The sequence below is a fragment of the Belonocnema kinseyi genome, chromosome 6, assembly GCF_010883055.1.
Source record: "Belonocnema kinseyi isolate 2016_QV_RU_SX_M_011 chromosome 6, B_treatae_v1, whole genome shotgun sequence".
NCBI lineage: Eukaryota > Metazoa > Arthropoda > Insecta > Hymenoptera > Cynipidae > Belonocnema > Belonocnema kinseyi.
Genome location: NC_046662.1, coordinates 59054808 through 59071526, shown reverse-complemented (window position 1 = coordinate 59071526; position 16719 = coordinate 59054808). Strand labels below are relative to the sequence as shown.

The 16719-nt window shown below is 26.1% G+C and overlaps 1 protein-coding gene across 2 annotated transcripts in view; it reads left to right on the top strand.

Annotated features, from left to right (window-relative positions):
- The window catches only part of LOC117174511 (plasminogen activator inhibitor 1 RNA-binding protein-like), a 36057-nt gene extending 29042 nt beyond the window's left edge, over positions 1-7015 (top strand). The window contains exon 6 of one of the 2 annotated variants that reach the window (XM_033363695.1): positions 6815-7015. In XM_033363695.1, coding sequence (XP_033219586.1) covers positions 6815-6901 — 87 coding nt within the window. In that variant the 3' untranslated portion in view covers positions 6902-7015. Of the gene's footprint in view, positions 1-6790 lie in introns of both variants that reach the window. The other variant, XM_033363694.1, reaches the window with a different exon arrangement.
- Positions 7016-16719: the final 9704 nt, after the last annotated feature.

Sequence of the window (16719 nt, the reverse complement as noted above, 5' to 3'; positions counted from 1 at the left end):
AGGTGCCATCTTTCTTCTTACGACTTGTTTTTTGTTTGATTGATTGCATTTTTATTTAGATTTTGATGTTTTTTTTTGTTTGTTTTTTTTTTTTTTTTAATATATAATTTTTGTTTAATTCTAATCGATAATTTGGGTTGGCTGGGAAACTTCATTTTCAAAATTCCTTAACTTTCACCTAATTTTTTACTTTCTCTCTGAAATTGTAAGGAAATTTTTTAATACGCGCAAATACCTGGAAATGTCAGGGATTTTTTTTTAAGTCGGAATTTTTTTGCGGGCGTGCTTAGTTTTGGTTTTTTTAATTGCATTTTAAAATTGAATAACAATGATTCTTTATTTGTAAAAGTAGCTTTATATTAGTGCTTTAAACTCTTTTGTTGAAAATCCTTTTTTTTTTATTTACTTTTAAATCCATTTTTTTAACTGTAAATTGAACAATCTTTTTTTTTTAATTGACCGTGATCAATTAAAAATTAAACTATTCGGTTAAAAATACATGTATTTTGTTGAAAATTCGCCAGTTTGTTTGCAATATTTTCTCTCTTGCTACGTTTTTCATTAAAAATTTATCCTTCTTGGAATGAAAATTCAATTACTTGGTTAAAAGTTAAACATTTTAGTGAAATCATTTTTTTAAGGTGCATTATTTTAATTAAAAATTGATCTCTTTGGTTGAAAACTGAGTTGTTTGGTTGAAAATTCGTTTTATCCTTGGCTGAAAATTAATTTTTGTCTAGAAATTGATCTATTACGGTGGAAACTTCAACTGTTTTGTTGAAAAATCATTTCTTTTATTGGCTAAAAATTAATTTTTTTAACTGAAAATGTGAATAACTATTCTAATTTAATATTCCGTCATTTTAGTTGGACACTTATCTCTTTGGTTGAATATTACTAAAATTATCCATTGTAGCTGCAATTGTGATTTTTAATAGAAATCAGTTGTAATTAAAATTTATTATGTTTAAACTGAAAATGTAACTACTCCAATTGAATATTTCATTATTTTAGTTAAAAACTTATCTTTTTTTGTTGAAAAAGTATTTTTTTAAATTAAAAATTCGTCTTTTTTGTTGAAAATTGGATTGTTCTAGATAAATATTCATCAGTTGAAAATTCATCAGATTGGTTAAAAATTGATTTTTTCATCTGAAATTGAAGTATTTGGTTCAAAATTTAAGTGTTTCAATAAAATATACATCATTTTATCTAAAAAATAATCTTTAAAAAATTCATCACTGATTAACATTTTTGTTGTGTGTGAAAAATTAATTTTGTTTTTTCTGAAAATTTAACTATTCCATTTTTGGTTGAAAATGGAAATTTTTAAGTTCAAAACTCAACTATTTGCTTGAAACTTGATTTTTTAAGCAAAACATTAAACTATTTGGTTGAGATTTTATATACATTGTTGAAAAATCGTCTTCATTGAAAATTATTTTTTTTTGTTTAATATTAAACTATTTTAGTTAATGATTCGTAATTTTAGTTGAAAGTTGATATTTTTTGTTTAAAAATCAACTATTTCAGATGAAAATTCATCATTTTATCATTTGAAAATTCATCAGATTGGTTAAAAATTGATCTTTTTATTTGTAATTCAACTATTTGGTTGAAAATTTGTCTTTTTTTTTTGTTCAGTTGAAAATTAAACTATGTTGTTAAAAATTAATGTATTGTTGAAAAATCTCTTTAAATGAATCTTCTTGTTAAAAACTAATCTTTGTTTCCAAAAATTTTAATCTTTTTGATTGCAAATTTAAGTATTTCAATTGAATATTCATCATTTTAGCTGAAAATTAATGTTTTTGGTTTAAAGTTAAACTCTTTTGTCAAAAATTAATATTTTGTTTTAAAATTAATCTGTTCCACATGAATATTTATTATATTGTAGTTAAAAATTCATAACTGTAGTTTACAATTTTTTTGTTTTGTTTATTTTGTTTGGAATTTTTTTTTTTAAATAAAAATTTAACTATTCTATTTTTGATTCAAAATTGATATTTTTCAGCTAAAATTTCAACTATTTGCTTAAAAAGTGATTTTTTTAAGCTGAAAAATCAAATATTTGGTTGAGATTCCATATACTTTGTTAAAAAATCATCATCTTGATTGAAAATTAATCTTTTTGATTTAATACTCAACTATTTTAGTTAGAGGTTCATAATTTTAGTTGAAAGTTCATCTTTTTTGTTTAAAAATCAACTATTTCAGATGAAGATTCATCATTTTATCCTTTGAAAATTCATCAGATGGGCTAAAAGTTGGTCTTTTTAGTTGTAATTCAACTATTCGGTTGAAAAGTTGTATTTTTTAGTTGAAAATTCAACTATTTTGTTGAAAATTCATTGTCTTGTTGGAAAATCTTTTTTTTTTGTACAAAATTAATCTTTTTGTTGAAAACTAATCTTGGTTTCCAAAATTTAATCTTTTTGATTGAAAATTTAAGTATTCCGATTGAGTATTCATCACTTTAGCAGAAAATTAATCTTTTTGGTCTGGTGGTTTTTGGTGGAACTCTTTTGTCAAAAATTCATCTTTACTTTTTAAATTAACCTGTTCCAGTTGAATATTTATTATTTTAGTTAAAAATTCACCAATGGTTTACATTTTTTGTTTGTTTTGAAAAATTAAATTTTTGAACTAAAAATTTAACTTCCCTTTTTTTTAAAACCGATATTTTGCAATTATTTTACTTAAAAAGTTAGGCATTTGAAGCGGTTTAAATTCAATTCAATATAGTACTATGAAAAAATATCTCTGGATAAACCTGGAATTGTTAGGGAATTTTTTTCCAGGATTAAAGTAGACACCCTGATGTATTTTGAGAGAGAAAAAATGGACTAAAAGTGACTATGTGGCAGCCTTGATTGTGCCATTTTCTTTAAATCCCTGATTTCCAGATTTTTCCTGACCCACTGCCATCCTGATATTTGTATCTTAAATATTTGCATCTTTAAAAAGAAACTTCAACATTTTTCATGAAAAAGCATAAAGCTTCATCACTTTGATTACTTTCAATTTAAAAGTTATTATTGCTGAAAATTAGTGTGTGTAGAAAAGAGAAGTTGGGGATTTTAAAAATCCACTGGGCGCTACTGAATTGAGAAATTAAATTTTTTAGATTTAAAAATTAAATTTTCTCAGTCGTGGAAAGATAGGTTTCCTTCTGATGAGCATTGGGAATGGTTAAGCTGCAGTACACCATCTGGTGACAAAAAACCCGAACTAGAAAGAACAGGTATAATTTTAAAGATGCATTTTAATTTGTGCATAAAATTGTTTTAACGATTTTTCTTGTAGAGTTTAAAGTATTTATTGGATACTAAAAATAAGTCTTGATCGGAAACAAAGGGGTGTAAATGGAATTTACATTGTATAAAGTAAAAACAAATATTTGTTTACAGACATATTTTTCTATTAAAACAAAAAATTATTGCTCTTCTATGCGAAAGTTAGATTAGAATTATTATTTGAATTCCAATCGCAGGGTTTTCGTTGAACCGGGAAATCGTGAATCTTATGAGATCGGCAAGTGACAGTGAAATAATTTTTTTACCGGAAATTTTACAAATTTATAGACAAAAATCTTCCACTTTAACAAATTAAAAATTCTAATTGTTAGGTGTACATTTTAATTTAAAGAATTAAAAAATGCAATTTTAAAGACTTAAGCCATTAAAAATTAGAATCATTTGAAATCGAAGATTTTAGGTAAAAAACATTCTTAGTTGTTCAACTGTGAATATAAATTAATAATGATTTTTAAAATTGAACTGTTCTTTAAGGTTTAGAAAGTCAAAAATAATTGATTCTACAATACTATTCGAAATCAGAATTTCCAATTTCTAACGTTAAAAATTATGGAAACTATTTCAGTTGAAAAGTCTTATTAGTTAAACAATTGTAAATGCCCGATTGAAACTATATAAACTATTTTCAATTTTAAAATAACTTTAAAATAATATATTCATAATTAAAAGCTTTTATTAAATTTAACATATTATTTTTGTCTAAAATATTCAATTTTTAAATCATTCAATTAAAAAAATATTTAGAAATATCTGACTGTTTATTTAAAATCAGTAATCGTAGTTAAATATTAAAAATTAAATTTTGAACGTTACATTTTAATTGTTCAATGTAAAAAAAAAAAATTAATTTTCAAGTCAAATTTTTGAACTTCGATGTATAAATAACAATTGAATACATACTATTCTTTAACAAAATCAAGGAAGTTGAAGAAATATTTAGAAGTTGAAACAAAATTCAAATTCATTTTAAAGCTTGTAATAATTTGAAATAATATAAACAAAGTGTCTACGTGTACCGAAAAAATCCGGCTATTAGTAATAAAATATCGGTGTAAATAGCCCAGGACCTAATTTAAAACACAATATAGATTTTGGCAGATTTAAAACACAAAATTTAGAGGCTTTTTAAAGAATTTTGAATGGCTTCAGAAGATTAAAAAACATTCTTTTACATTGGATTCATTTTAAAGGATATCTAAGAGTTCTGAAATAATTTCAAAAATAATAAAAAAAATTGACAAAATGTGAACAACATGCAGATGTTTCAAGAATTTCAAATAAGATTTGGAAGCATTTTCAGGATTTTTTAACCATTTAAAATATAAATAATTTAATTTTTAATTTAAGAAGTGTTCAGTTTATAAAAAAAATGTAATCGTTCAATTTTTTGTTTCTGACTTAAAATTGCTTTAAATGATATAATTTTGAAATTTATTTAATTCATTGATTCTTCAATTTAGACTTTAGAGCGTTGGAAATGTTTTATGCGTGTAAATTATTGAGCATTTGAATCAGATTTAAATGCAAAATTATTGAATTACAAAATTTTTAAACGTCAATTTTAAAAGTTTGAAATTCAAGAGTTCCACTTCACATTTTTTATAGATAAATTAAACTTTTTTTAAACTTAAATTCATTGAGACTTAAACGAAATAGTGAAATAATTGTTTGTTTTTTTAAAAACCTATTTGACAAAAATGTATTTTTTTACTGTATAGGAAGGAAATACTATCTAAAACTATTTGTTTTCGATGAAGATTTGTTTTTTGTATTTAATCATTGTTTTATATTTCAAACAACTATCGCAAAAAAACTTTAATGCAAAAATTAATTTACATCTTTCTAATTGTACCTACTCTTTTTAGTTCCACTTTTCGACGCCAGGTGGCGAAGTGGTAGACCACCATTCCCAATGGCTACACATAATATTTCAGGGTGTCTAGTGACCTTGAAAACCTTAAAAACCTGGAAATCTCCTTGATTTTTTTTTTTACGAAAACCGTGAATTTTAATTATTCTATTTTTTCTTTTCTTTCGAAATGCGAAGAGTAATTTAAATCTTTCAGCCTGTTATGAAAGAAACATCTTGTTTAGAAAAAATCTTGCTGCTGATTTTTTTGTATTTGTCAAGTTATAATTTATCTTTTGTTTAATAAAGTTTTCACAAAAATTCCCCAAAAATTTCGAACGTTTCACAAATATTTTAGAAGTTACAAAAGACTTTGAAGATATTAAAAAGGGTATATTAAACCACATTTCTAAGATTTCAAAACATTTCAAAGATTTTAAACAATTTCAAATTTTTTTAGGAGATATCAAAAGATTTCACAAAGATTTCGAACATTGCACAAAGATTTTAAAACGTTCAAAATATTTTAAAGATTTCGAAACATTTTAAATATTTTAAATAACTTCAGAATTTTTTAAGAGATGTCAAAAGATTTCACAAAAGTTTCAAAGAATTCATAAAACTTTCATAAAGATTTGAAAACAATACGAGAATTTCAAAGATTTCAACAAGGGTGGAGCATACCAGATTTCAAGGAATTCAAACAATTTTAAAGAATTCTTAAGGATTTCAAAACATTTCAAGAATTTCAAAACATTCAAAAGATTTTTAATGATTTCAAAAAGTTTCAAAAAATTTGAGATTATGTGAAAAGATTTGAATAATTTCAAATGAACAGAAAAGATTTCACGAACAAAACGATTAAAGAAACATTTCAAAAATATTTCAAAGATTTTATAAAGGTTAAAAGAAAATCTCACACAGTTTTCATAGATTTCAAAGCTTTCAAAGACTTAAAAGATTCCAACAAGGATACAGTAGAACAGATTTCAAAGATTTGAAAATATTTTAAACGACATAAAAAATTTTTCATAAGGTTTCAAAAGATTTAACAAAGATTTCAAATATTCCAGTGATTTCAAACGAATACAAAATACTTGTAGAAGATTTGATAATTTCTTTGAAGAATTCATAAGGATTTCAAAAGATTTCGAGAATTTCAAAAGATTTCAACGATTTTAAGCGATTTTAAACAAACACAAAAGATTTCGCAAACAAAGATTATTAAAATGCCAAAAGCTTTCTCATAGATTTCACCGAAATTTCAAGCTTTCACTAAGGTTGGTAATACTTTACAAAGATTTGAATGATTTCAAAGACATTACAAAGATTTAAAAATACTCCTAAAATTTCACACAGACGACTCATGTTTGCAGAAAATTAAGAATTTGTTTATGTATGATTTGGCTTTCTTTAGAAATTTTTGGCCAATAAAAAATGAAATGGCTCATTTTTTTACATGTATGACAAATGTTTATTTCATTGTTTGATGTAAAAAAGGAGACTTGGAAAATTTTGTTCCCAAGAATCGCTAAACACCCTGTATTTGTGTCCCTTGTTTTTGTTAACGTCTCACAAAAATCAGTGAAATAAAATGGGCTTTCTTCTTCTGTTAATTCTGCAGATTGAGGATGCTTTGAAATTGCAGGCTGTGGTGCCGGAGCAACGATCGCCTCGTGGCCGTCAGAACGCTCCAAAGGTGGACGACGAGCATGATTTCCCATCTTTGGGATAATTGTGTCAGGTATACACCACCAACAAATCCACAAGAAATTACATCATCATCAACAATACGAGATCTTGAACTACTACACTACTTGCTACAGCTCTACTACTACTACTACTACTACTACTACTCCTCCCACTGCTGCTATCCGACGGTTTCACATTCATAACATCGTTATTATTAGCGCGCATAATACAGTACACTTTTTCAGAATGAGATACGTAATTAATTAATGCGTCGTACATGGGGGGGGCCGTCTCGTTTAGAAAAGAAAACCTAGGTCTTCGAGAACCGTTTGAAAGTTTTTTTTATTTATTATAATTATTTTTTTTTTTTTGTAATGTAACTTGAAAAAGAAAAACTTGAATCGTAGAGTTGATACGGTATTTCGAGTTTGACACAATCCCACCTGAGTAGTGAATCGCTGTACATGAATAATCTACATTTGGCATCTGCTCAAAGCCGCGCCACCAATTGATCTCCTTGTTCTCCAAGTTTGAAATTGTTTCATGCAACAGTATCTTTGCGTAGTAAGTTACGTCTTTGGCTTGTCCATTCTTCTCAAGTGCAAAATGACGGAATAGGAAAAGCACATTAACTCCTTATCGCTCATTTATTTTTGATTTTTAAATAATATAATGCCTTAGGGAGCGAACCGCCGGTGATGCTGCTGACATAAAACACACTAGGGTTTATTCTTTTTCTCTGGAAGGGCTTGTCTGTGTTGTCGAGGGGAAAAAAAAAAAACAGAATGAGCTAAGAATTTTCTTTTTCGGATGGGAAGCGGAAACTCTGAGTTTAATTTCAATCCCATATTATATATATGAAAAAGGCCTATAATAGAGGCGCCTTGATGGCCCCTCTTTATTAAAAAAAAAAAAAAAAAAAAAAAAAACACTTACCATGTGTATAAACACCTCCATAGGAATCTAATTTCAACATGTTCGCTTCCACCTGTTGGCATGCTGAATTCTCGCAAACAGCAACACACAAAACAAAAATCTTGTCAGAATTTCTAAATCTGACATTCTTATTATCCTGAAGCGAGCATGTTGCCCCCTTTCTGTTTTTATAATTTTTGTACGATATTCGGAAGAAAAAAAAGAGCCAGGGCAACTCAAGTCGGTTACGCGTGAAAATTCGCGCGCGTTTCTAAAATTAGTCATATTATTATATTTTGCAGAAAAAAAAATGCCGAATCGTATTTCCTATATAGGTCCACCAAGTTGTTTTTCTTGGCTTGTATAGAAAAATACATTGTGTAGGAAACTTTTCCTCTCCGAGTTGTATCCGTGCAAAGTTCACGATTCAAGAATCAAGTAATAATCCGCGTGCGCGAAGGAAAACCACCGACGTAGCTTTACATTTTTACAGATTCTTAAAAAACCGACCCAGTGAGGGATAGAGTGAGAGAGAGAGGGAGGGAGGGGGGAAGGGAGAGTGAAAAAAAAGAAACAGTTTATAATCCAACAGGACACAATTACGCCCGGTACTTGTGTGTATGTGTGTGCATCAATTGTCATAACTCTTGATTACGAGCTACTTTCTTAGTTATTTACTATGATTGTTATTCTTTGAAGTAAAAACAAAACAAAGGTGAAAAAAAAACACAACCAAAAATTCTTCACGCCTTCATCAAGGATGGTGTTACGATATTTGAAACTTAGGTATATGTGTAAATATATTATATTTACAAATAATAAATTGTGACAAGACTAGCTAATTCGAGTTGACTTTTAATCGAAACGTCCGTCGGGAGGCAAGAATTATATTGTTTCTCGTAGATTTTTTGTGATTCACGAAAGAAAGAAAGAGAGCGAGAGAGAGAGAGAGATAGATAGATAGAGAGAGTGTGAGTGCAGCTCTTAGAATTGTACGATCTTGCTTGAGTGAACTTGTACCTGAGACGCAAGTTGAAAGAAATTAAATTTAGAGCTCCTACCTTTTCTACATTGAATCAATGAAGCCAGATGATACGATTTAGCAGCTAAACGATGTATCGATCATTATTTTATATAAACGTTCCCTGAATAAATGAAAGACAGACGAGAATACCGAGAGAATATATTTTATTTTTATTTTTTTCGGTCATTGCTAACAAGCGAGATACGTCTCTTTATCTACATTCTCGCTAAGAACAAGAAAAAGTATTTTGATTGAAAAAAAAAAGAAGAAACAAATGTGAAAATTTGGAGGAAAAAAATTTTAATGCAGCCATTTTTTTCGAAAAGCCGTAACAGTAGATTAAAAGCGCGATTAAATAAAATAAAAAAATCAGTCATTTTATTAGCGTGCTAGTTTCAAAGTTTCGTACTCATATAAACGCGCAACCTTGCATTTACTTGAAAAAAAAAATGTTTTCTTTTTGTCTTCATCTTCATCATTCGTTTTATTTTTTATAGTCATATTGCTTAAGTAATGCTTAATTAAATTTAAATGGAAAAGAACTCGTTGATCAAGAAGAAAGTGATTAAAATACAATCTTTTAAAGATGTTTTATCTCTTCGTACCTTTGCCTTCAATCTCGTGTTTGAATAAGATTACAAAATAATAGTGATATAGACGTTTAAAGGGTGGATTTTTTCTTTTTTGTTTTTTTTTCTTTTTTGCTCCAATATTGTTGACTGTAATGGTTGAATTAAAAAAATGATGTCAATTTTGACGTTGAAATCGTGTTACAGAAAAGGCAAAAATTCAATACAACACAGAAGTGAATTGTGTGAATGCAATGTTACGATTGTATATACATTATGTCATTAATAAGCAATCTGTGTCTTGTGAAAAAATAAAGGAAATTTCGAGAAGAAAATGGTTGAAAATGAGATTGATTTTTATACAAGTCACTCGTTTTTTTTCTTGTTTTTGTTTCGGTAAAGATATTTTTTTTTAAGTGCCTTAGAACAAATGGTGAAAGGAATTAATATTTTTTTGTAATTGACAACTATTTTATGTTGCAGTCTTTTGTGTTTTATATTATTCAGGGTGGCCGCTGAACCGGGAAATAACCGGTAATTTTCTGGGACCGGGAAATGACAGTGAATTTATTTCTTGACTGAGAATTTTACAAATTTTCAGAAGAAAAATCAGCCCAAGTTCGAGTTCAACAGTTTTTTAAATAATTAAAGTGCAGTCTAAAGAAATTAGACAATTAAAAATTAAAAGCGTTTGAAGTAGAACATTTTTGATAAAAAAAACTGTTTTATTTTATCGACTGTAAATATAAAGAATTTTTTTTTTAATGGAGCTGTACTTTGAATATAAAAATCCGAATAATAATTGATTTGATAAAATGATTTTAGATCCGTTAAAAATTTGAGAATTTCCAGATTGTAACTGTTTTAATTCGAAAATCTTAATAAGAATTGATATTGATATATCATTTATTCCGATAATTTTTATTTTTAACTGAAAATTTTAATGATTCATTAGTAAAATATTTTAATTGAAAATGTTAGGCCTTCCCTTATATTCTTTTGTATATTAAATTCAATAAATAAATTTATTAATACTTATATTATTTCTATTAATTTGTTTAGCCATTGAAAATGTTAACCTGCATTTGAAACTTTATAAACTATTTTCTACTTAAAAATAACTCCATAATAATATAGTTATTAAATATTTTTATTAAATTTAAAATATTGTTTAAGTCTAAATTATTCAATTGTTAATCAATTTAGTTTGATATTTTTTAATTTAGAAAAAGAATAAGTATTTAATATTTAGCACTATTTCATTCTACATTTAAGACTAGTAAATTGAAACCAAGTATTTAAAAGAAAACAATTTTAATTTTTTTATTTAGGAAACGTTTTATTTGTTAGTGAAATTGTGAAATCTGGACATATAAATAACAATTAAACAGTTATTTTTGGTAGAATTTTAAAAAATATCTAGAAGTTTTCAAAAGATTCAAAATTAATTTAAAACTTAAAATGATTTCAAGTTATTTAAACGAATTGTGTTGATATATTTTTTCAGAACTTTTAAATATATTTTTTAATTAATCGATTTTTTCCTACAATTTTTGGAAAATCCTGCGAATTAAAAAAAAATCTTCAAAGTTCTTTTTTGATCATTTTCGACATCTCTTAAAATCTTTTTAAATTTTCTGTTTCAAGCATTTTTCAAAATAAATCTAGTTTGTTTTTATATTCTACTGTGGGTATTTGCACCAAAATTTCGGTACGAATAGCCCAGTTTTATCGGTGCACACACTTCGTTTAAATTATTCGAAATAATTTCAAGTTCTAAATTTAATTTAAATCTTCTTAAAACTTCTAAATATCTCTGAAAATTACTCTAATTTTTTATTACAATTAATAAGTGTTTATTGTTATTTATAAATTCAAATTTTAAGGATTTTTTTTTAATTTGCAGGATTTTTGAAAATTTGTAAAAAATTAATTCATTTTAAAATATATTTAAAACTTCTGAAACAATGGCTAAAATTATTTTAAATTTCAAAAAACTTTAAACCACTTCTATATTTCTCAAGATTTTGAAATAAAATATTTTAGGAACTTAATCTGAATTTTTGAACTCTATAATTTATAAAAGTGAAAAACTTGTAAACTTGAATTTTAAAAGTTTTAAATGCAAGAGTTTTACTTTGAATGCTTTAATTTGTTGTTTATTACTTCAAATGGAACAGGTTTATATCCTTGCTAGAAAACGTGGATTTGTCAAGGATTTTTTTTCTCGAGATTATGCTTTTTTTTAGGAAGTTGTGCCAAAAGTCAGATATATAAAAAAAAAAACCAGTTTTTAATGATTTTAAGAATCAAAATATAACTTTTATGTAATTTCAATTATAAAACATGATTTTTTATGATAAATATTAAAAATCGCAAAAAAAATTGAAAAATGATTACATATTAATAAATGACGGCTTTTTTCAGGAAAAGCATTCTCTAAAACTTTACTGTTTCCCATTTTTAAAATAACTAAACAGCTTTAAAAGATGATTTCTTAACAAAAATTGTTCTAACGAATAAGAATCATAGAAATCAGAAAAAAAATTAACTTTAAAAATGGTTTCACATGGTTCAAATTAATGTTTTTTTTTGCTGTGAATTTTAAAATTTATCATTTAAAAAATGCTTTTTATTTGGAATTACATCAGTTACGATATTTTGATTCTTAAAATCATAAAAAATCTTTTTTTTTTACATATCTGACTTTTGGCACGACAACTACCTTAAATTGGAATCTGAAATAGAAAAAAAATAATTCTTGATTATTGTAAAAGTAGCTTCATGTTACTGCTTTTTTTAAACTTAAAATTTGACTATGCCAGTTGGATTTTCCATGATTTTTTAGTTAACAAGTTCTTCTCTATGGTTAAACCTGAATTTTTTAAACTTGAAGTTTCTCTATTTTTTCTTGAAAATTCATCTTTATTATTGAGAATTCAATTATTCTAGTTAAAGATTCATCACTTTAATTTAAAATTGATCTGTTTATTTTAAAATTCAACTATTCCAGTAAATGTTGCAATGAAAATAATTTTCTTTTAATTGAAAAGATATTTTGTTTGACGATTTATCTATTTAGTTTGAAATTCAACTTTTTAAATTAGTTATTTTTTGTAAAAAATTAATATACCACTATTTTAGTAGAAAATTCATCTTTTTTCGTAGAATGTATGCTTCTTTGTTGAAAATTTAACACTTCCAATTAATGATTCATCCTTTTAGTTAAAAATTCATCACTGCTTGAAACTGTAACCGTTTATCTCTTTTTTTTCAAATTAGTTTTTTTTTTAAATCTTTTTTAACTGTAAATGTAACTAATCCAATAGAATAATTTATCATTTTAGTTGAAATTTTATCTTTTTGTTTTAGTATTCAACTTCTAGTTAAATATTCATAATTTTAATTGAAATATTAACTCTGGTTCATTATGTAATTTCTGATTCGAAATTAATTTGTTTACTGAATTAAGCTATTCAATTTTTGGTTGATAATTTCATTTGTTAAAAATGTAACTATTTTTTTGAAAGTTAGTTTTTTTCAGAAAATTAGATTATTTTTAAACTAAAAATAACTATTCCAATAGAATATTTCAACATATCATTTGAAAATTTATTACTTGGGTTTAACATTAATTTTTTTAGTAGAAAATTTAACTATTCAAATTTTGGTCCACAACTGATCTTTTCCAGTTGAAATTTGATCTTTTTTTTTTATATAGACATTCTCTTTGGTTGAAAATGTAACAAACTTCACTTAAAGATTTATCCTTTCAGTTCAAAATTCATCACTTTGTATAAAATTGTAACCATTTTCTTGTTTCAAACTTATTCGGTCCAGAATTTAACTACATATTTCAATGTAATTTTTTCTTTACAAATTAATTTTTGTGACTGAAAACTTAACCAATCCAGTTGAATATTCAAACAGTTTAGTAAAAAATTAATCTCTTATTCGAAATTAATTTTTCTACATACAAATTTAACTATTCAATTTTTAGTTGACAATTTATCTTCTAGTTGAAAATTCATGTATTTATTTGAAAAATACGTCTTTTTGGTAGAAATTAATTCCAGACAAATATACATCATTTTAATTGAAATATTAACTCTGTTTCAAAATTGAACTATTCCGATGAAAATGATTTTTTTTCTGTTACAATTTAATTTTCGTTACTAAAAATTTAACTAAACTAGTTGAATATTCCATTAATTTAGTAAAAAGTTAATCTCTTAGATTCTAAATTAATTTTTCAACGTTTTGGTTGACTTTTTTTTTTGTTTTGTTGAAAAAATATTTATCTTGTTGAATATTCGTCTCTTTGGTAGACATTAATCTTCTTCGTTAAAAATTCAAATCTTCCAGTTAAAGTTTCATAATTTTGGTTGAAAATTCAAGTATTTCTGTTAAGTATTTGTCATTTTAGTTGGAACTAACCGCTTTTGTTAACAATTATTCTTTATCGGTTGAAAACGACTCAATTTTAAGTATAAGACAAAATAAAATTTTGAATTTTAGTATTATTTACTTACTCTATTATGGTGCTAATATAATTCAGAATATTTTCTAATGTAATTTCTCAAAGCTTTCTAAATTAAACTTTAATTTATTCCGTAGAAAAGGAAAACAAAACATTATTTATAATAAACTGGTAAAATTGTATACATATGAGTAGATTGTTTTAAAATATGGAAAATATTTGAATGGCGAGGTACTATGAGAAATTATACCCGAAAATAATTTGATATACTTGGGAATTCCTGGAGTTGTCAGGGAACATGTTTTCAAGGAATCTAAAAAATTATTTTATTTTAATTTCATATTATTTATAAATAGTTTTAAGTCTAGTTTTCGAAAATAGCTTAAACGAGAGTCAACTTCGAGGATTTTAAAAGTATAAGGTATGTATTAGTTCAATTTTTTTAAAGTACTTTTGATTAGCTGAAGGTGACTTTGTTATTTTGTTGAAAAATCAACAATTTTGTAAAGAAAAATATTTTATTGAGAATTCATCTTTTTTGTTATAAATTGCATCTTTTTTTGTGAAAGATCACAAATTTGTGGGTTGACAATTTTTCGTATAGGTGAAAGTCGAATTGCTTTCTTGTAAATAAAATTTTTGGTATAAAATAATGGTAAATCTTTTTGGATTTGAATATCAAACACTACATTTTTCGTTGAGATATTATATTTTTTGGTTGAAAGTTCAAATACTTAGTTGAAAATTTGACTTCTTTATTCATCATTTTAGTTGAAAAACTTTGTGTAAAAAATTTAACTGTTCCCGTGTGAAAAAATAGAGGAGGCCCCCGACAGGGTTCCCTCGTGGATCCCTCATGAAAGCCTTGCTTTTTTTGCCAGTGCTGGCACCTGTACTGGAATATCTCTGGAATAATAACACTATTTTGTACTGGGCTATCAGTGTTGGACCAGCACTGGAAATCGCTACTAGCATTGTACTATTCCAATAGGAAATTCACCATGGGCGGCAGTACTGCGTCAGTGCAAACTCTACCGTACTGCTATACTCTAACCACATGACAAAAAAGTTATTTAAAAAATAAATATTAATTGATTGCGAGTATTTTGTCTGTAGATATTAATAGTCCTGTTAAGCTTGAATACATATATTACACTTTTAAACATTATATTGCAAATAAAATTTCTAACGCTATGATTTTCTGACCTACATGATCTATCGCCTGGCAGTCGGGAGTGCTAACCACTGCGCTAAACTGACAAGTTGAAACTCGCTGCAAAAGTCACCCTCATAAGCTAAAGTTCAGAAAATTTAAAGTAGCAAATTTTAAGCTCTCTTTTTCTAATTATTTATTATTATATGCCGTTTTGTAAATGTAAAAAACACGAACCGTTAACAGGAATATCAATAACATAATTATTAAATAAATACTTTAAATCTATTACCATTTTTCTTCGCGTAATATTTTGTTTTTTCACGTTGTAGACTACTTTAAAACTTTTTACAATAATGGGAAATGTTATTTTTTATTAACATTTAAAATTTTTCATAGAAGATGAAACTTAGAATTTTTTTATTAAAAAAAGGAGGAAAAAAGTTGGTTTCGGGACGGATGTATGTATAGTTTTTTGAAATTTTAGAATGCATGAACCATATTTTAAAACTTATTTTTTTATGTCCATTTTTTAGGATATAAAATATTTTCCCTTCCGACTTAGAAATTTGAATCGTTGATCCTTGAGGGCAACCAAGCTGGGGAACCTTTCATGGAACATCCATATGGTGAAAGTTTGGATTTAAAAAGTGTCATCCAATTTTTGACAGAAAATCATTATTTGTAAGTCTGAACTCATGAAACCTTAAAATTAGTAGTGTCGAAATAATATTCACCCTTTGGACTTTAAAATTTTAATCATTGATCCGTGAGGGCAACCGAGCTGGGTCCCCTACGGGGGCCCCTATGGAACATCCAAATTGTGCGATTTTGAATTTCAAAAAAGTTTCATCCAATTTTTGACCGAAACGCATTGCTTGTAAGTCTGAACTCACGAAACCCTCAAATTTGTGGTGTTGAAAAAATATACGTGCTTTGGACTTTAAAATTTTAATCGTTGATCCGTGAGGGCAAACGGGCTGGGCCCTCGTAGAATTTCCACGCGTGGAACATTCATGCGGGACCCCGCCGGGGACCCTAATCCTAAGAGGTCTCAGCGGAGCTTTTTCCACACGGGTTATGTTGAAAACATTTTTTTAAACTTAAAATTGTACAATTCCACGTTCAGTTAAAAATTTATTTTATTTTGTTGAAAATTCATTTTTTTACAAAAAAATTTACCATTATTCGAAGCTTAAAATTTATTTGTTTCAAGTAAAAATTCAGCGTTCTATTTTGTCAAAAATTATTTTTTGGTAGAAAAGTAATTTCACTACTTGTAACGTATTCATATTTATTGAAAATTGTTGAAATGGTTAAAAATGTCAGAATTTTTTAAAAATTTCGCTTCTGTAACTGAAAATTAAACTTCCATTTTTTGTTGAAATTTTTTTTTGTTCATTTATAGAAATATGATCGCTGAATATTTATATATTTGTTTAAAAATGTATTTATTTGAATGAAAAAGTATTCATTTGTTTGAAAATTCTATTTTTTTTGTTCATTGTTCATGATTTTAGTTGAAAATCCTCTTTTTTTGTTCGTAATTGAATTACTTTGTTAAAAATTATTTTGTTTGAATATTCCTTTTTTGGTTGAGAATTTATGTCTTGTTCGTATAAAACCTTTCGGCTTACAAATTCAACTAAATATTTGGTTGGTCAAATAGTCATCATTCGAGTTAAAAATGAATTTCTTTATTAATTGAAAATCTATTCTT